The sequence below is a fragment of the Pseudochaenichthys georgianus genome, unplaced genomic scaffold, assembly GCF_902827115.2.
Source record: "Pseudochaenichthys georgianus unplaced genomic scaffold, fPseGeo1.2 scaffold_1420_arrow_ctg1, whole genome shotgun sequence".
NCBI lineage: Eukaryota > Metazoa > Chordata > Actinopteri > Perciformes > Channichthyidae > Pseudochaenichthys > Pseudochaenichthys georgianus.
Window position 1 is genome coordinate 17,221 of NW_027262281.1, and position 17,503 is coordinate 34,723.

The following is a 17,503-nucleotide window of genomic DNA, read 5'->3' on the forward strand; positions in this document are numbered from 1 at the left end:
CGTTTTAATCATACGATTTCAGTATGACTTGACGCTGTGAAAGTTTCTCTGGTATAAAATGGGTGATGTTACCATAGCAACCGAAGCTAAACTGTCTATCTTGACTACTTGTTGCTATCCTATTGTAGCATAAGCCATTTTACCGGCGTATTTTTCATTATGATTCTACTTGTGATGGTCCGACACGACACCCTGAGCAGCCCACGCATTGATTCCATCCGATAGCTGCTATAATACAAAACGTCTGCCTCTCTGCACAAAGATCAAAGTAAGGTCAAATAAACAGAATCACCTGGTTAGCGTTGCCTGACTTTAGAAAGTGTGTTTTTGTAAGTGTGTGTGGTTGCGTTCTAGTCACTTTACTCAGCGCTACTGCTTGCTACACTTGTATTTGCCGTACTCGCCTTTAACCGTTAGCTCAGGTTGATCTCGGCCCCGCCTCCGACGTAAGCGGTTCTTGCTTCTAGGCCGAAGCCCTGGAGCTTGGTAAGAACCGGTTTTCGGCGAGAAGAGGCGGCTCCGCTGCGGTGTGAACAGGACAAAGCGATGCTTATCAGGCTCTAGCTCCGACCCGGCCCTGGACCCGCGTTGGTGTGAAAGGGGCGACAGTGTAGTCCAGGGAATTAAAAGACTACAACTCCCAGAGTGCCAGCTTTTAGGAGACAGAGAAATGCAACCTGTGTGGAAGAAGCCGTCGAGACGCCGTTTTTAAGTTTGAATCTTTCTCTTGTTTTGATTTGTGTGACTTTTGTTTGTTGAATTGCATTTTATTCAGATTTAGCACGAGCCGCGTCACCAGAAAACACACGATAGATGCGTGGAGGAGACATCATGCTGTTAAGAGGAGACCTTTATTACACAACTACCATTTGACTTTACAGTTTAAAAAAACTAAAACATGTTTATGAGAGAACCGCCAGCTTCCACTTCACTCCGTTCCTCATCTTCGGAGGAGCCAGGACTTCAGCAGCTGCTCGGAGAAAGAAATGTGTTTAGTACTTTACGTCAGCTCAGTCCCTGCACTTCACTTAGAGCGAGTGTTTTCATCGTGGGCGTAATGTGAGGTACATCCAGCAAACACCCCTGAACTGAACGTGTCATTTGTGATGTGGGTGCTGTGTAAATAAAGTTTGATGTTGAGACGATGGGACGCACCTTGCTGAGGAGCTGCGGGGTTCTGCTGCTGCTGGAAAGACGCCATGATGCTGTTGGCGGTGGAGTTGGGTCCAGTGAGCTGCGGGAAGAGCGAGACGGAGAGTTCAGAAACACAAAGAATATTTACAATGAAAAATAAAACAATTCTCCGTTATAACTGATTGCTTTATTAGATTAGGGATACTCGAGTCATCCCTAATGTGGACATGGTCGTGTCCACATTAGGGATACTCGGGTCATCCCTAATGTGGACATGGTCGTGTCCCAGCAGGTTTTACACACGAGTTCAAACATAATAAAATACAAAAAGGAATAAAGTAATAGATACACCTGCTGGAGCTATATATCTCTTTATATTATTTAATAGTTTAACATTTATTTTCTTGCTGTTTATAGTGTTTATTATTATCATTTATTTATATGTATTCTTAGTTAGCGTCATAAGTTAAAGTAGTTTCTATGCTTTTATTTTGAAGGCATGTTTTGGGCACCTAAACGGTAAATATTCACATAGTAGAAAAATAAATATCAACATAGCAATAATACTCGATATAAAAATACAGATCTTATGCACATTACCAAAGTGTGCATTTTTCATCCTATGATGTAGCACAAGCACAATATGTACAATAATATTAAAGATTGAATAATAATATATAATATTTTTATAGCGCCTTTCAGGAAACCCAAGGTCGCTTTACAAGTCGGGTAGGGGGGGGAGAGTAGGGGAAAAAGGCAGACAGGTTAAGGGGGTGGGGGGGGAAGTAGCGGAAAAATAAACCTATTAAACTAACTATACAGTGGGGAAAGCTGGCTCTCACCGGGGCTGTGTTCTGGCTCTGAGGCACTTCATTTTAAAAAGTAATTATTGAAACAAGATATCACAGCCATTATGCAGATATATGAGGCTCTCACCGGGGCCTGGACGTTCTGTCCGTCGCTCCAGACTTCAGGAAGCGCCGCCTCCATCGTCTGCAGGGACTCTTCATAAACCTGCTGCAGCTTCTCCGCCTGCCGCTCAAAGTGGAACAGAACCAGAGCCTTCAGCAGCCCGTGGACCTCCTCTGGGGACAATGATAAACACCAACGGGACGTTAATATGAATCATCATCAACCCATGAGTATTCGCATCTCGTCATAGAGCCCATCTGACACAGAACTGGAGCCCTAATTGTTCATTTAGTCCCCAGAGAACCAAGAGGCGCTTTCACACCGGAGTACTTTTCCTGTTTGGTTCTGATAGTTCCTGAGATTTTGCGTTCACACCAAAAAGAGAACTTAGTCCATGGGCACATTCACACTGCGGTACTTTTCCCACAAAGGTTCATGCGAACTTAGTTCATGAGAACTCTTTAGTTCTCATGAACTAAGTACAGATCGCGTTCACACCGGAATAAGTCCCTGGGGGTGGATTAGGCAAATGAAGCCGCTGACGTCACTTCTTCTTCTTCTTCTGCTTTGGGTTTACTGGCAGGCCGCAACCCACTTCACGGCGTATACTGCCGCCCGGAGTCCCCGGCCGGAAGTCCCCGGAGTTGGGGCCTGGCTTCAGTAGAAGCTGCTGGGAGTCCCAGCAGCTTCTACTGAAGCCTTCCGAGTAAATCGCCAGAACGCCGACACCTCCTCATCTCCACCGCTCCCATGTTTTATTTTGTGTTGCCATAAGTTAGTCTCTCTGCGTTTCTGCGCTGGGCTAATGCTAATGCTAATCATGCTAATGCGAGGATAATAAAATGGCGGCTTCACAAAACTTTTTGGGAGTTTTACGGGGCGTGGTTTGCAATCCGCCCAGCCAATCAGACATATAGCTCTTTTCTCAAAAAGGGGGTAAAAAGGTTCGCATGAACTACTTTTAGTACCGGCTCTTTTTGGTGTGAACGCGATCATGAACTAAGTTCGCATGAACGTTTGTGGGAAAAGCACCGCAGTGTGAACGCGCCTCATGAGAACTTTCATCCCCTTTTCCGTCCCTGCTAGAGAGGTGGGACTATCCTGGGGAGAAAAGGGTAACATGTTCTGATTGGCTGGCGGATTGCAAACCACGCCCCGTAAAACTCGGAAACATTTTTTGAAGCCGCCATTTTATTTGCTGGCATTAGCATTATTAGCATTAGCATTATTAGCATTAGCCCAGCGCAGAAACGCAGAGAGACTAACTTATGGCAACACAAAATAAAACATGGGAGCGTGGAGATGAGGAGGTGTCGGCGTTCTGGCGATTTACTCGGAAGGCTTCAGTATTGCAGTGTGTATTTCAGAGTGTGTGTTTCAGTGTGTATTTCAGTGTGTGTGTTTCAGTGTGTGTTTCAGTGTGTATTTCAGTGTGTGTATTTCAGTGTGTGTTTCAGTGTGTATTTCAGTGTGTGTTTCAGTGTGTATTTCAGTGTGTGTTTCAGTGTGTATTTCAGTGTGTGTTTCAGTGTGTGTTTCAGTGTGTATTTCAGTGTGTGTATTTCAGTGTGTGTTTCAGTGTGTATTTCAGTGTGTATTTCAGTGTGTGTTTCAGTGTGTATTTCAGTGTGTATTTCAGTGTGTGTATTGCAGAGTGTGTATTTCAGTGTGTGTTTCAGAGTGTGTATTTCAGAGTGTGTGTTTCAGTGTGTATTTCAGTGTGTATTTCAGTGTGTGTGTTTCAGAGTGTGTATTGCAGTGTGTATTTCAGAGTGTGTGTTTCAGAGTGTGTGTTTCAGAGTGTGTATTTCAGTGTGTATTTCAGAGTGTGTGTTTCAGAGTGTGTGTTTCAGAGTGTGTATTGCAGTGTGTATTTCAGAGTGTGTGTTTCAGAGTGTGTGTTTCAGAGTGTGTATTTCAGAGTGTGTACCTCTCATCTTGTCCACAGTAGTGAGGATTTCTCCCAGAGCGTACATCAGCGCTCGGTCCTCCATCGGGCTCCCCTCCTTCAGACTCAGCTTCTTCCTCTCCGCTTTACGCCGGTTCTTTGAGGATCTCCTGCAGACAGACCAGGGACATTAAACATCACAACACACAACCTTAAAGCCTCTGACGGCATGTGCAGGTGTGAGAGACTTACGAGGAGATGCGGGAGTTACTGTGGGAATACTTGGATCCCGTCATCACACTGCTGGCCTCAGAGTAGAGTTCAGCATCAGGACAATCAGGACCGTCTTCATCTGAGGGACAACGCAGGGGGTACACTACTTTAAAGAGTCCTCTCCTGCTGATGTTCAGGTGGATATCAGTATGTAGTGTCTCTACTTTAAAGAGTCCTCTCCTGCTGATGTTCAGTTGTATATCAGTATGTAGCGTCTCTACTTTAAAGAGTCCTCTCCTGCTGATGTTCAGGTGTATATCAGTACGTAGTGTCTCTACTTTAAAGAGTCCTCTCCTGCTGATGTTCAGGTGTATATCAGTATGTAGCGTCTCTACTTTAAAGAGTCCTCTCCTGCTGATGTTCAGGTGTATATCAGTACGTAGTGTCTCTACTTTAAAGAGTCCTCTCCTGCTGATGTTCAGGTGTATATCAGTGTGTAGTGTCTCTACTTTAAAGAGTCCTCTCCTGCTGATGTTCAGGTGGATATCAGTATGTAGTGTCTCTACTTTAAAGAGTCCTCTCCTGCTGATGTTCAGGTGTATATCAGTGTGTAGTGTCTCTACTTTAAAGAGTCCTCTCCTGCTGATGTTCAGTTGTATATCAGTATGTAGTGTCTCTACTTTAAAGAGTCCTCTCCTGCTGATGTTCAGTTGTATATCAGTATGTAGCGTCTCTACTTTAAAGAGTCCTCTCCTGCTGATGTTCAGGTGTATATCAGTACGTAGTGTCTCTACTTTAAAGAGTCCTCTCCTGCTGATGTTCAGGTGTATATCAGTGTGTAGTGTCTCTACTTTAAAGAGTCCTCTCCTGCTGATGTTCAGGTGGATATCAGTATGTAGTGTCTCTACTTTAAAGAGTCCTCTCCTGCTGATGTTCAGGTGTATATCAGTATGTAGTGTCTCTACTTTAAAGAGTCCTCTCCTGCTGATGTTCAGGTGTATATCAGTATGTAGTGTCTCTACTTTAAAGAGTCCTCTCCTGCTGATGTTCAGGTGTATATCAGTATGTAGTGTCTCTACTTTAAAGAGTCCTCTCCTGCTGATGTTCAGGTGTATATCAGTGTGTAGTGTCTCTACTTTAAAGAGTCCTCTCCTGCTGATGTTCAGGTGTATATCAGTATGTAGTGCCTCTACTTTAAAGAGTCCTCACCCAGCATGTCCAGTCTGTGTTTCTCTTTCTGCTCTCGGACCACGGAGAGTCTGATCCGGTGTCTAGTGAACGTCGCCACCTGAACCTCCAGGAACCCAATCTGAGTGCTGAAAGCTGACACAACAACAACAACAACAACATTAGTAAACAACAACACAACATCCCCAGAGGTAAATATCTGTTGATCTTCACCTTCCAGCAGCGCAGGCTTCAGGTTGGTCTCGGTGATATCCTGTCTGTTGTGCATGTAGATCTGAAGCAGACAGAACACACATCACAGATATATTTCATTTTTATTTGTCCCGCAAAACACGACTCTACCGAAACACTATTGAGCGAAAAGGAGCAGGGAGAAGAATACTATCTTCCCCTTTCTAAAAAAACAAAAGAAATACAAATAGATGGTCTGCCCTTCATAAACATAACAGTATCTTAGGATACTACACTGAACAAAAATATAAACGCAACACTTTTGTCTCTGCTCCCATTCTTCATGAGATGAACTCAAAGATCTAAAACATGTTCTATAAACACAAAATAACCATTTCTCTCAAATATTGTTCACAAATCTGAAAGAATGTGTGATAGTGAGCACTTCTCCTTTGCCGAGATAATCCATCCCACCTCTCAGGCGTGGCATATCAAGATGCTGATAGACAGCATGATTATTGCACAGGTGTGCCTTAGGCTGGCCACCATAAAAGGCCACTCTGAAACGTGCAGTTTTGCTTTATTGGGGGGTCTGGGAACCACCATGGGCCACTCGATTCCCAACATTACCCTAACCCTAACCCTACCCCTCACACCAGATACTGCCTGGTTTTCGGAACCCCCCAATAAAGCAAAACTGCACGTTTGATAGTGGCCTTTTATTGTGGCCAGCCTAAGGCTCACCAGTCAGTATCTGGTGTGAGGGGTAGGGGTAGCGTTAGGGGTAGGGTTAGGGTAATGTTGTGAATCGAGTGGCCCATGGTGGTGGCGGGGTTATGGTATGGGCAGGCGTATGTTATGGACGACGAACACAGGCCACTCGATTCACAACATTACCCTACCCCTACCCCTCACACCAGATACTGCCTGGTTTTCGGACCCCCCCAGACCCCCCAATAAAGCAAAACTGCACGTTTCAGAGTGGCCTTTTATTGTGGCCAGCCTAAGGCCCACCTGTGCAATAACCATGCTGTCTGATCAGCATCTTGATATGCCACGCCTGAGAGGTGGGATGGATTCTCTCGGCAAAGGAGAAGTGCTCACTATCACACATTCTTTCAGATTTGTGAACAATATTTGAGAGAAATGGTTATTTTGTGTTTATAGAACATGTTTTAGATCTTTGAGTTCATCTCATGAAACATGGGAGCAAAAACAAAAGTGTTGCGTTTATATTTTTGTTCAGTGTAAGAGAAACACAAAAACTTATTTCCCACTTGACGGAAAGAAACAAAACATCACAGGAAAAGACAAGATATGTCGATCAGATCTCAAACTGACCAGCCGCAGCGCCTCGTCCCAGACGGACCCGGTGATCAGAGCCAAGATGGCCTCCTCACAGTCCTGTAATTATGACAACAAAACAAATCATATTTTATTGTAAATCAGAACCAGGTTTAACGATAAAAGCAGTTATGGTGAGTAACAGAGGGCTTGAACACGGGCAAATGTTTCCGATGGATACAAAATAAACGAGAGAAATATACAAAAAGCAAATGTTTGATATTAGAGAGGTAGTATTGAAGAGAAAAAGCATAAAGTCATGTTTATAAATATATGCCAAAGAGTGAGATAATATTCGATAGATCCACGATGGGCGTTTTTATGGCGTCTTGCTCACTTTAGCGTACTGGTCCAGCAGCAGAGCGGCTTCCGAGTGTCTCCTCTGTTCGATCAGCTTCTCTGTGGGAGAGGGAGCGAGGACATGTTTTAGGGTTACTTACAAAGACCCCCTGCTGGGGCAAATGTATCTGAGGAAGGGTCCTCGAGGAGTGGAAGGACCCGGAAGTCTCTAAGCCACGAGGAGAGCTGATTCTCAGTGGTTTTTAACCTCTTCTGAGTCACGGTGCAATTCCCGCGGCAACAACCCAAAACGTTTTAAACTGACTACGACACAGTCCTGCGCTACCTACTGCCCCCCATTGGCCTTCAAGAGTATTGCATTGCAGCCACAGGTCGTAATCGATGGCAAATTAATCGCAGCAAATGTTTTTTTTATACCGATTTAAGTGGAATTGGACAATTTCCCCGACACGCCTGACGACACCTCACACCGGCTGAGAACCACTGCTCTGGAGACGGTAGGAAAGGAGCTTCAATGCTTCCTTTATCATGTCCTTTAGGAAACACTGGACCTTGATTTAGGTGTCCCACAATGCCTTGCGTTACATTTGGCTTCACGTAGAACAACCGATCGTGACGAGAAACGCAGATCCAGTGAGACATTTTACAACTTATGCTGTAGAGCGCTTTTGTTGAACCCGCCTTCCCCCTGCCCGGGTCCCCCCTGCCCGGGTCCCCCCTGCCCGCGTTCCCCCTGCCGGCGTCCCCCCTGCCCGGGTCCCCCCTACCCGGGTCCACCCTACCCGGGTCCCCCCTACCCGCGTTCCCCCTACCCGCGTTCCCCCTACCCGCGTCCCCCCTACCCGGGTTCCCCCTACCCGCGTTCCCCCTACCCGCGTTCCAGTTTACCTGCGAGGTCTCGTGCCAGCAGGGCTATCTGGTCCGGAGGCAGGGGGATCTGCTGCGCTGCACACACAGCATTCCTCCAGCAGGAGGCGCTGGCGAACGCCTGCAGAGCGGCTGCTGGTTCTCCACATCTCCAGAGCAGCAAGCCAGCCTGCTCCATCTGCTGGTTCTGCATCAGGTGGTCCGCGTACACACAGCTCAGAGCCTGCAAGACAGAGGTCAGGGCTCAGACTCTCCTGAACACTAGAACCGCCAACGGGTACATTTGAGATAGATAGAGAGACACTTTTAGCGATATCTGCACACTAGATATCATCTGAAAGCTAGAGTCCACAGATTCTACTGTATCCGTTTCATCTCGTTCAAAACTCACTGTGTTCTCGTGTGCATTCTAAAAGACCTGTACCTTGTAGTGAGGAGGGTCTGCAGAGTAGAGTCTCAGAGCCTCACTGTACAGCTTCTGCTCCTTCACCAGCTGCAGGGCCTCTGGGAAGTGCTCTGCGCCTGCACCACAGATCACATCAACTCAATCAGAGACTCAAAGTGTTTCAAAGTGAAGAGGACAGGCGGCAACAAAGTAATAATTAACTTGACATACAGTCAAGTAACTTTAAAATAAGAAATGAATTAAAATGAACACATCTGGGTCGTGTACACGTATGAGATGCAGGGGTCAGGGGTCAGGGGTCCGTGCGTGTTGGGTTAGAGTGGTGCTTGGTGTGAAGCGGGTCGAGCGGCACTGACCCGCCCGGCTGAGGTGCTGCAGAGCCTTCCTGTAGCGCTTCAGGTGCTTGTCGATGCTGTAGCGCTGGTAGTTCGGCTCCAGACTCTTCAGCATGTTCAGGAAGGGGAGGAACTCTTTGGGGTCCTGCGGGGAGGGGGGGGGGGGGGGGGGGGGGCGTACGTTAAAACAATAAATCCTTCATTTTCGCTGCATACTTTGAACATTTATGATAAGGACAAGATGTGTCCTTGAAAGCTTCTTGATGCTCTGAGGCAGTGGTTCTCAACTGGCCTCGGGACCCACTTTTTAATTGGTCAATACATCGCGACCCAACATTTTGAAGCACTCAAATCTATTCAACAAAAGATCGTGCTGTAATATATACGCTTTTCAGCATACAATATTAATACAAGTGAAGTACAGTGCATACATCCCTTATATCCCTTCACAGAACTAAGGTATGCTTTAAAAAGGTTTAATGAGATGATGGAATCAAAGCTGAACTATATGCTGGAAACCCATCCCCAGCAGGGGGTCTGGGGGATTCTCCCCAGGAGATTTTTAGAAATACTAACTTAAACTACGCATTCTGGTACTCTGAGAAGAAAATAATATATATATATAATATTTTATGCCATTGTTTGATTTTCACTTTGTTCTGAAGCTGAACTTGCTGCTCCTCACGGAGAGAGGGTCTGTGTGACTCACTTTACATTGTGGGTAAGGGGAGATAGCCCCCATTGTTCTGTGAGCCGTCAGTCTTCAGACCGAGGGTCATATTTCATTACGTGTTCATTCGTATCTGAAGTACCCATGGCTGTATAAAGAAGAGTTCTACCGCTAAGTTATTCTCCGGCAACACTCTTGATTCTGATTGGCCAGAAGACTCGAAAAAACATCAGCAAAGATATTTTATTGAGAATACGAAGACGTTTTCAAAGCCGTCTCCGGTACTTCCTGTCCAACGTCGACTGCACGCACAGCGTTAAAACAAATCGGGCCTTCAAAATAAACGTTCGACTTTTTTCCAAAAAAAAAAAAAAAATCCAATTTTGTTTTCAATTTTTTTTCTTCACTTTTTCCGCGACCCACTCGAAACAGGTCCGCGACCCACTTTTGGGCCGCGACCCACCAGTTGAGAAACACTGCTCTGAGGTACAAAGGTCCTGAACATCACTGACGGCATGTGCACAGAACTGAGGGCTGGTTTAAAGACGGATCTGTTTGATATCAAAAGGCATCCTTTGAAGCACTCTGCACTCGGGAGGCTGTCTCGTACCTTCTGTGATTTCTCGGCCACCATGAGCACCAGGTCGAAGTCGTACGTTCCCAGCGAGTGTTCGTAGAGGTCGTTCACGTTGACGAGGAACAGGAGGTACTTCAGAGCCTCTTCAGCGCTCACAGACCCAGGATCAGCTGGAGGGTTCACTACAGAGACACAGAGTCACTCAGCGAGGAGGCTCACACACCTGCTCAGTGAGGAGGTGAGGAGGCTCACACAGCTGCTCAGTGAGGAGGTGAGGAGGCTCACACACCTGCTCAGTGAGGAGGTGAGGAGGCTCACACAGCTGCTCAGTGAGGAGGTGAGGAGGCTCACACACCTGCTCAGTGAGGAGGTGAGGAGGCTCACACACCTGCTCAGTGAGGAGGTGAGGAGGCTCACACACCTGCTCAGTGAGGAGGTGAGGAGGCTCACACGGCTCACCTCTCAGCTCGTGGACTTTCTGCAGGGCGACCTCCAGCTCGGGGACGCTCTTCTTCACGTGCGTCGTCAGGATGGAGAGGAAGAACCTGCAGAGAAAGCACGATGTACTCCACTGTCGACCGTCTACCGTCAGACACATGCTCACTGCTCACTGCGGGCTGACGGAGCCCAGTCTCAAGGGCGCCGTGTCCACATGGCGGCTTCACCTGAACGGCTTCACCTGAGCGTGCTTCACCTGAGCGTGCTTCACCTGAGCGTGCTTCACCTGAGCATGCTTCACCTGAGCGGCTGCACCCAGTATATAGGATTTACTTTGACCACCGGAGGGCGCGTGGAGCAACAGCTGATCTAAAGCTCTCCTGTCCTGCAAAGCTCACTTTGTGATGTCTGTTCTACATCAGTGTGTCCCCGCTGTGTCCCCGCTGCGCCCCCGGTGTGTGTGTCCCCGGTGCGTCCACGCTGTGTCCCCGCTGTGTCCCCCCCGTGTCCACGCTGTGTCCCCGCTGTGTCCCCGCTGTGTCCCCGGTGCGTCCCCGCTGTGTCCCCGCTGTATCCCCGCTGTATCCCCGCTGTCCCCCCGGTGTGTCCCCTCTCTTTTCCACATCTTGCGTCTGAAGCCGTGCGGTATAAATAAACTGACGCTTTTCTCAAGGCTCCCGGAGATCGGTTCTCTTTCAAGTCGGTTGATAAAAGACGCTGGAATATTTAATAAAAAGTACATGAAGTTTAAAAGAAGGTTATAGCTTGGATGATCATTCATATGAACCTAAAACAGCGAGTGTACGGCAACACAGCTTCGACCACTCACACCCGCGCCTGTGAGGACCCTCAAAGGTCTCTATCAGGCTGTCGTTAGGCGTATGTTAGAGGCCTCAGATCAAGAACATGTCGATGAAGTGCTTTGCTCAAACCCCTCTATTCCAGCGGTTACTACAGCGCTGATTCTGGGTCCAGCCCATATTTTAGTGATGTCGTCATGACGCAGCAAATCTGGATCAGCTTCGTTGTTCCCCCGATCCTTAAAGGGGACCTATCGGGCAAAATGCACTTTGTGATGTCTTCCCTCCATCAACATGTGTCCCCGGTGCGTCCCCGGTATGTCCCCGGTGTGTCCCCGGTGTGTCGGGGAACTCACGCAGCGTCAGGAAATAAACCCTCTCTCTTTTCCTCCGTACCCAAATCTCTAAAAACGGGGAACAACGGAGCTGATCCAGATTTGCGTCCGATATGACGTCATATCTGAAATGTGGACCCACGGGCCAATCAGAAACGTCGCTATCAGCATACCGAAAGTCTGAGAGGGTGAGGAGTCACAGAAAACCCCCCTGCTCACTCCTTTCCTGTATCCAGCCCACACACATGCTCCATCAAGACAGTGCACTGACAACTACACTAAGCATGTTAAGCTAATACAGCTTAGAATCTGCCAGGTCCCGTATGAGCCGGCATAAGCTCCGCCCCCTCTTCTCAAAATCTCATTCTATTGCAGCAGTTCTCTACTGCAATAGAATTAGCACTTTAGAAACAGGAAGTGGAATAGAGGGATATGAGGCGTGGCTAGAATGATCTGTTCATAGACATGTTTTAATATATTGGAGGCTGTTGCCTACGTAGCATGACAGGAGACCTTTACCGCGGCACCTCGCTCCCGTACCCACGACAACGAGCGAACACACTGACTTGTTGGGATCCATCGCCTCCATGGCGCTGCGTAAAGCATCACAAACGACATCCACCTTCTTCTGCAGGGAGACGGGCTGGGGGGCAGGGCTAATGTCGGGGGGGCGGGGGTACATGCTGCCGGTCGTATCCTCCTCTCTGGGGGGGGAAGAGCAGCCGTTAGAACGAGGGGGTTTTAACCCAAACTGAAGAGGACGAAGGCGTGAGGAGAGACTGACTTGAGCTCCGTGAGGAAGAGGTTGATGTGGCTGATGGAGTTCAGCTGAGCGACGAAGGTCTGGATGTTTTCCAGGAACACCTGCAGGAAAAGAGCCGTTATTAAGACAGAACATTTCACCTGCTAGAGAGCAATACACCGTCCACACTACAGCGTCGACAGCTCCAATCTGCCCATTCACTTTCAATGGGGTGTCGCGTTGCCTCGCTTTTTCGCCGAACTGAATTGTGGGTAGCAGAGCGGTCCGTCTCCGGCGTCAGTAGCCAGCGCCAGCCAATCAAATCCCGTTTCTGAAAATCTGACAGCTGAAGCCGTAGCCAATCAAACCGCGTCTAAGCTGGGAGAGATATCCCGCCGTTCATTTCTATATTTCAAAAAAAGTCGGAGGAGAAACTAACTATCGCCGTAGCGATCACCCGGTTTTGTATGACCAGACCCTCTTCACCTACCGGGATACAAACCGGAGGAACCGGCATGGAGGGAGGTGGCAGAGGCAGTGGGGGAAACTGGTAGGGTTTCGCCTGTTTGGGGAGTTTATATATATATATATATATATATTTATATATATATTGCTCGCATAAAATCCCCGGGGTTTTTGCTTTGTATGTCGGGGGCGGGAGATTCATGTGATTGGTTGTTGGCCGCGTTGCTTGAATAAAATCCCCAAGCTCCAGACACGCCCAGCTCCAAGCTATTTTTGAAGCTGTAGTGTGGACGCTCCGTGACGGTTTATTTGGAGCTTCGGCCGGAGAATTCACGAGACAAGTTACGGGCCACGGTCCGACCACACGGTAGAGATGCCACATCAGTCCTGAAAGCCCTCCTGCAGCTCCAGGTTTGAGTTCAGAGTAATGATCAACATGCTTCAATAGAGAGACTGAACGGCTGAGGACACTGGATCAGAGGAGGAGCTGCAGGGAACGATTCCCCGACAGTGACGCTAAACATTGGACCCGTTATCTCTTATATCGTGCTTTAGCATATTAATAAACCATCCAGATTCCAACGCGTTCAGTCGCTTTACACGACTTACCTTCGGGTTGTGGTCGTAGATGAGGTTCATGTTGATCCGCAGCTTCTTCATGCACTCAAACGCATCCTTGAACCTTAAACTGAGACAACAACACGTTAAACACTTGGAAGTGAACGCGGGGACTTCAGCATCTCCTTCTGCTTCTGCCTTGTTTTCTGTCCCGATGTGGGATCAAGGAATCGATCTCTTTCTGAAACCTCTAGAACACACTGCAGAGTCATTCAAGCGACTGTTAGGTTGTATGTTTTGATGTCTTAATGCAGGGGTGTCAAACTCGAGGCCCGGGGGCCACATTCGGCCCGCGACTTCATTTCATGTGGCCCCGCAAGAGCTTGCAAAGAATATAATATGTTTATTATACGGTTACTGAGATGCATTGTGGGACATGTAGTTTATGGGCAACATGCTACCGTTTATTAAACGGTAGCATGTTGCCCATAAACTACATGTCCCACAATGCATCTCAAATATGACTTTTTTCTCAGAATTTGCCTTTTTTTCTTCAAAATATGCTTTTTTTCATAGAATCCCTTTTTCTCAGAATTAGATTTTATTTCAAAATGTCACTTCTATTTCTTTTTTCTCCAGAATTTGGCTTTTCTTTTTAAATCATTTTGGGACATACGCACTGAAGAGACTTGCCCTAGACTTCTGCTTTCAGACGTAGTTAATTATGAAGGTATTACCCTATCCGATGATAATCCAATGCAGAGGCAATGATGTAATATAATACATTATTTTATATATATGATATATTTATACATGTATTTTTATATAGTCTTAAAGTTACAACCGGCCCTTTGAGTGCAACCTTCATGCTGATGTGGCCCGCGATGAAATTGAGTTTGACTCCCCTGTCTTAATGTGTGCACGTGTATAAATGTTGATGTTGATTGTGTATATATATATATATATATATATATATATATATTTGTTTTTGTATTCAGGATTGTGGGAAACGGTGTTTCGATCTCTCTGTCCCCACAGACTGAGAGATTGACTCCAGGAGAGGGAGCACCAGAACAGACAGCATCGAGGACGGATAAGCTCACCTGTCGAGCCACTTCCTGAGCTGAGCGAGCAGCAGCGCTCGATGATGAACCGTCTCCAGGTTCCCCCGAGGCATCTGGACACAAACAACAACAACAACACAAACAACACATCACAGACAATCAGCGCTCAAACCTGCAGCTGGATCTCTGACACGCTGGAACACACACGTCATGGTCGTGGATCGGAGACCTTGGACACTCGAGACAGAACCAGACATAACAGAATAGAAACACACACACTGCCGACTGAAGACATTATCATAGTGTTCAACAGTCAGAGTCAAGTCCAAGTTTCCGTCTGAAGAACTCCAAAGCTTCGATACACGGCACTACACCTTTGGAGTTCTTACAATCACATGCTACAAGACCCTCTGCTCAAAAACACGCTACAAATCCCCCAAAATTCACCTCCTAACTCCTAACTCCTAGCCCCTATTCCACCTAGCTTAGCACTCTTGACTTGTGTTGCTAAAGTTCTTGTGAAGCGCTTTGAGCACCAGGAAAAGCGCTAAACGAATAACATGTATTATTTTTATTATCAATCAAAGTTTATTTATACAGCCCAACATCACATGTCTCTCCGGGGCTTCAGAGTCTGCGCATGAGAGCCTCACACCGGACAACTACTGCACCGTCACTGGCTGTGTTGTGGTGTAAACGGAGACGGGTGTGCGACCGTGTGTCCCTCCCACCTGCAGGATGACTCTGGTGTCGTGCGGCACCACCGTGACGATCCTGGATCCTCTCTCCACGCGACGCAGGGTCTCATCGTTCTGATCGTTCTGCCCTCCGTCTGAAACCAGGGCCGCCTGCAGACCTGTGGGGTCAAAGGCTCAAGATTCAAGGCAACTTTATTTATGGCGCATTTCCACTGCAGGGCCTCGCGGGGCTTAGTACGGTGTAGCTAGGCCTTGGTAGGCCAGGATCACTTTATGCTGCGCTTCCATTACAGTGTAAGAACTGGGGCGGTAACTATAGTAACGCAGTGTAGGCGGAGCCGTGACGCCATCTCCAATGTGAAGCACAAAACCAACATCAGCTGTTAGCGCTCAGAGCTCACAGCTCCTTGTATCTGCTCAGAAACTAGACAGAAGTGAAACAAGTCCAAACCACAGACTGCCTGTGTCATGGAGAGTACAGTCGTGTACAGTCAATACTGTCATGGCCGGAAAACTGTGAAAAAGTATCCGCTAGACCAGGGCCGGCCCTCGGCATAGGCAGTATAGGCGAATGCTAAGGGCACATCAACCCATAGGGGGCGCCGAAAAAAGAAAAGAAAAAAGAAAGTTAGAAATAAAAAAATATATATATATTTTAATTTCACAACACAATTTCCCGATTTTGGATCAACAAAGTACATCTTATTATCTTATACTAACAGAACTACGCCTATATTGCGTACAGCGCCCATAAACTATGGCACCCCCCCCCCCAAATCAAGTTGAACTGCCCCAGTCCCAGTAAAGACCAGAGGTTTATGTGAAATTGTTATTTTTTTGAAATAATGGTTTTAGTGTGCAATTATAGGTTTTCATTTTGTGTTCATTTAAAATAAATCAAACTCCCAAAAAACGTACACAGCTTCTGTGTGCTTTTATTAACATTGGAATTTACTGTGTAAGCGGCCGCGAGGGGGAGAGCTTTAGAGAGCTCTCTCCTGAAAGACTGAGAGGCTCTGATAGCCTCAGCTCAGTGAGGTAAAGGCACACCTTTATATGATCATTATAGTTATACAAGAACAAGAGAACAGGTGAAAAACAGGTATAAAATACTGACAGTACAAACAAGTTGTTATTAATAAACAGTTTGAAAGGGGAGTGATTTGTAAAATATCCATAAAGAAAAAGAAAATCTGCTTCCAGTTCTGTTTCATCTGGTGTTGAGAGATGTATCCATAGAGCTCCTCATGTTGCTCTCAACGTGCACCAGATTGATGCTTTTAACTTCAATATTAAAAAAAGTCTTCCCAGGGGTGCATGCCCCCGGACCCCCTAGAGGAGCCCCCCCCCCACTTAAATCATGTTCACATGGATAGGAAACTAAATACAGTTGCACACATCTTGTGTCAATATCTTTGTTTTTGTGGTCATGCCACAACCGTGCACGTGCGAATCATAGTGAGTGTCTGCATTTCGGGGGGGGGGGGGGGGGCGCCAGCTAAAATCTTGCCTAGGGCGGCAAATTGGTCAGAGCCGGCCCTGCGCTAGACGGAACTACCCCTGGTGGAAACGCACGCTGAAACCGCGCTGTAGTGGAAATGCGCCATCATCCAGCATCTTTCAACACGAGGCAACTCAGAGCGCTTTACAAACATGAAAGACACCAAGAGACATATTACTAAATAGCGTTTAAAAACACTCGTTGAAAAGCGAAGATGATTAACGTGAATAACAAAGGAACAGCGCATTGAGAGATAAACGAACCCCCTTTGGAAAACCCCACGGTGCCTTCTGGTTGTTCCTCTCGTGCACATCAGCGAAGCCAACAGAGCTCAATAAAACAGACCGAATAGTGAAACACAACCAGAAGGTCATTCAGCTGCACCGCAACACGTTGGCTCCGCCCGATGCGCGAGCTGCTCCTCCATCTTGGACCGCTACTACGGCAACCCAAACGGGACATTTGGCGTCCGTGCTGAGGTGGAGTCAGCGGCAGGTGTGTGTGTGTGTGTGTGTGTGTGTGTGTGTGTGTGTGTGCGCACGCGCGCGTGTGTGTGTTGTGTGTGTGTGTGTGTGTGTGTGTGTGTGAGTGTGTGTGTGTGTGTTTCCTACCTTTGACAGTGAGCGTGTTGAGCTGCAGGCAGCGGCGTGTGTGTGTGTGTGTGTGTGTGTGTGTGTGTGTGTGTGTCCTACCCTTCACAGTGAGCGTGTTGAGCTGCAGGCAGCGGCAGGTGTGTGTGTGTGTGTGTGTGTGTGTGTGTGTGTGTCCTACCCTTCACAGTGAGCGCGTTGAGCTGCAGGCAGCGGCAGGTGTGTGTGTGTGTGTGTGTGTGTGTGTGCGTGTGTGTCCTACCCTTCACAGTGAGCGTGTTGAGCTGCAGGCAGCGGCAGGTGTGTG

General features: G+C 47.3%; 1 protein-coding gene across 1 annotated transcript; it reads right to left on the reverse strand.

The window, feature by feature from the left end:
• Positions 1-832: 832 nt before the first annotated feature.
• Positions 833-17,495, reverse strand: elp1 (elongator acetyltransferase complex subunit 1; the record flags this gene model as incomplete). Its single annotated transcript, XM_071202149.1, has 20 exons — positions 833-970; positions 1,156-1,234; positions 2,071-2,219; positions 3,977-4,104; positions 4,187-4,286; positions 5,357-5,470; positions 5,549-5,609; positions 6,848-6,910; positions 7,188-7,249; positions 8,039-8,240; positions 8,442-8,539; positions 8,780-8,903; positions 10,039-10,187; positions 10,465-10,550; positions 12,145-12,282; positions 12,363-12,442; positions 13,395-13,473; positions 14,447-14,520; positions 15,139-15,263; positions 17,378-17,495. Coding segments are annotated over 20 exons (2,097 nt in total), but the record flags the coding sequence as incomplete, so codon positions are not given.
• Positions 17,496-17,503: the final 8 nt, after the last annotated feature.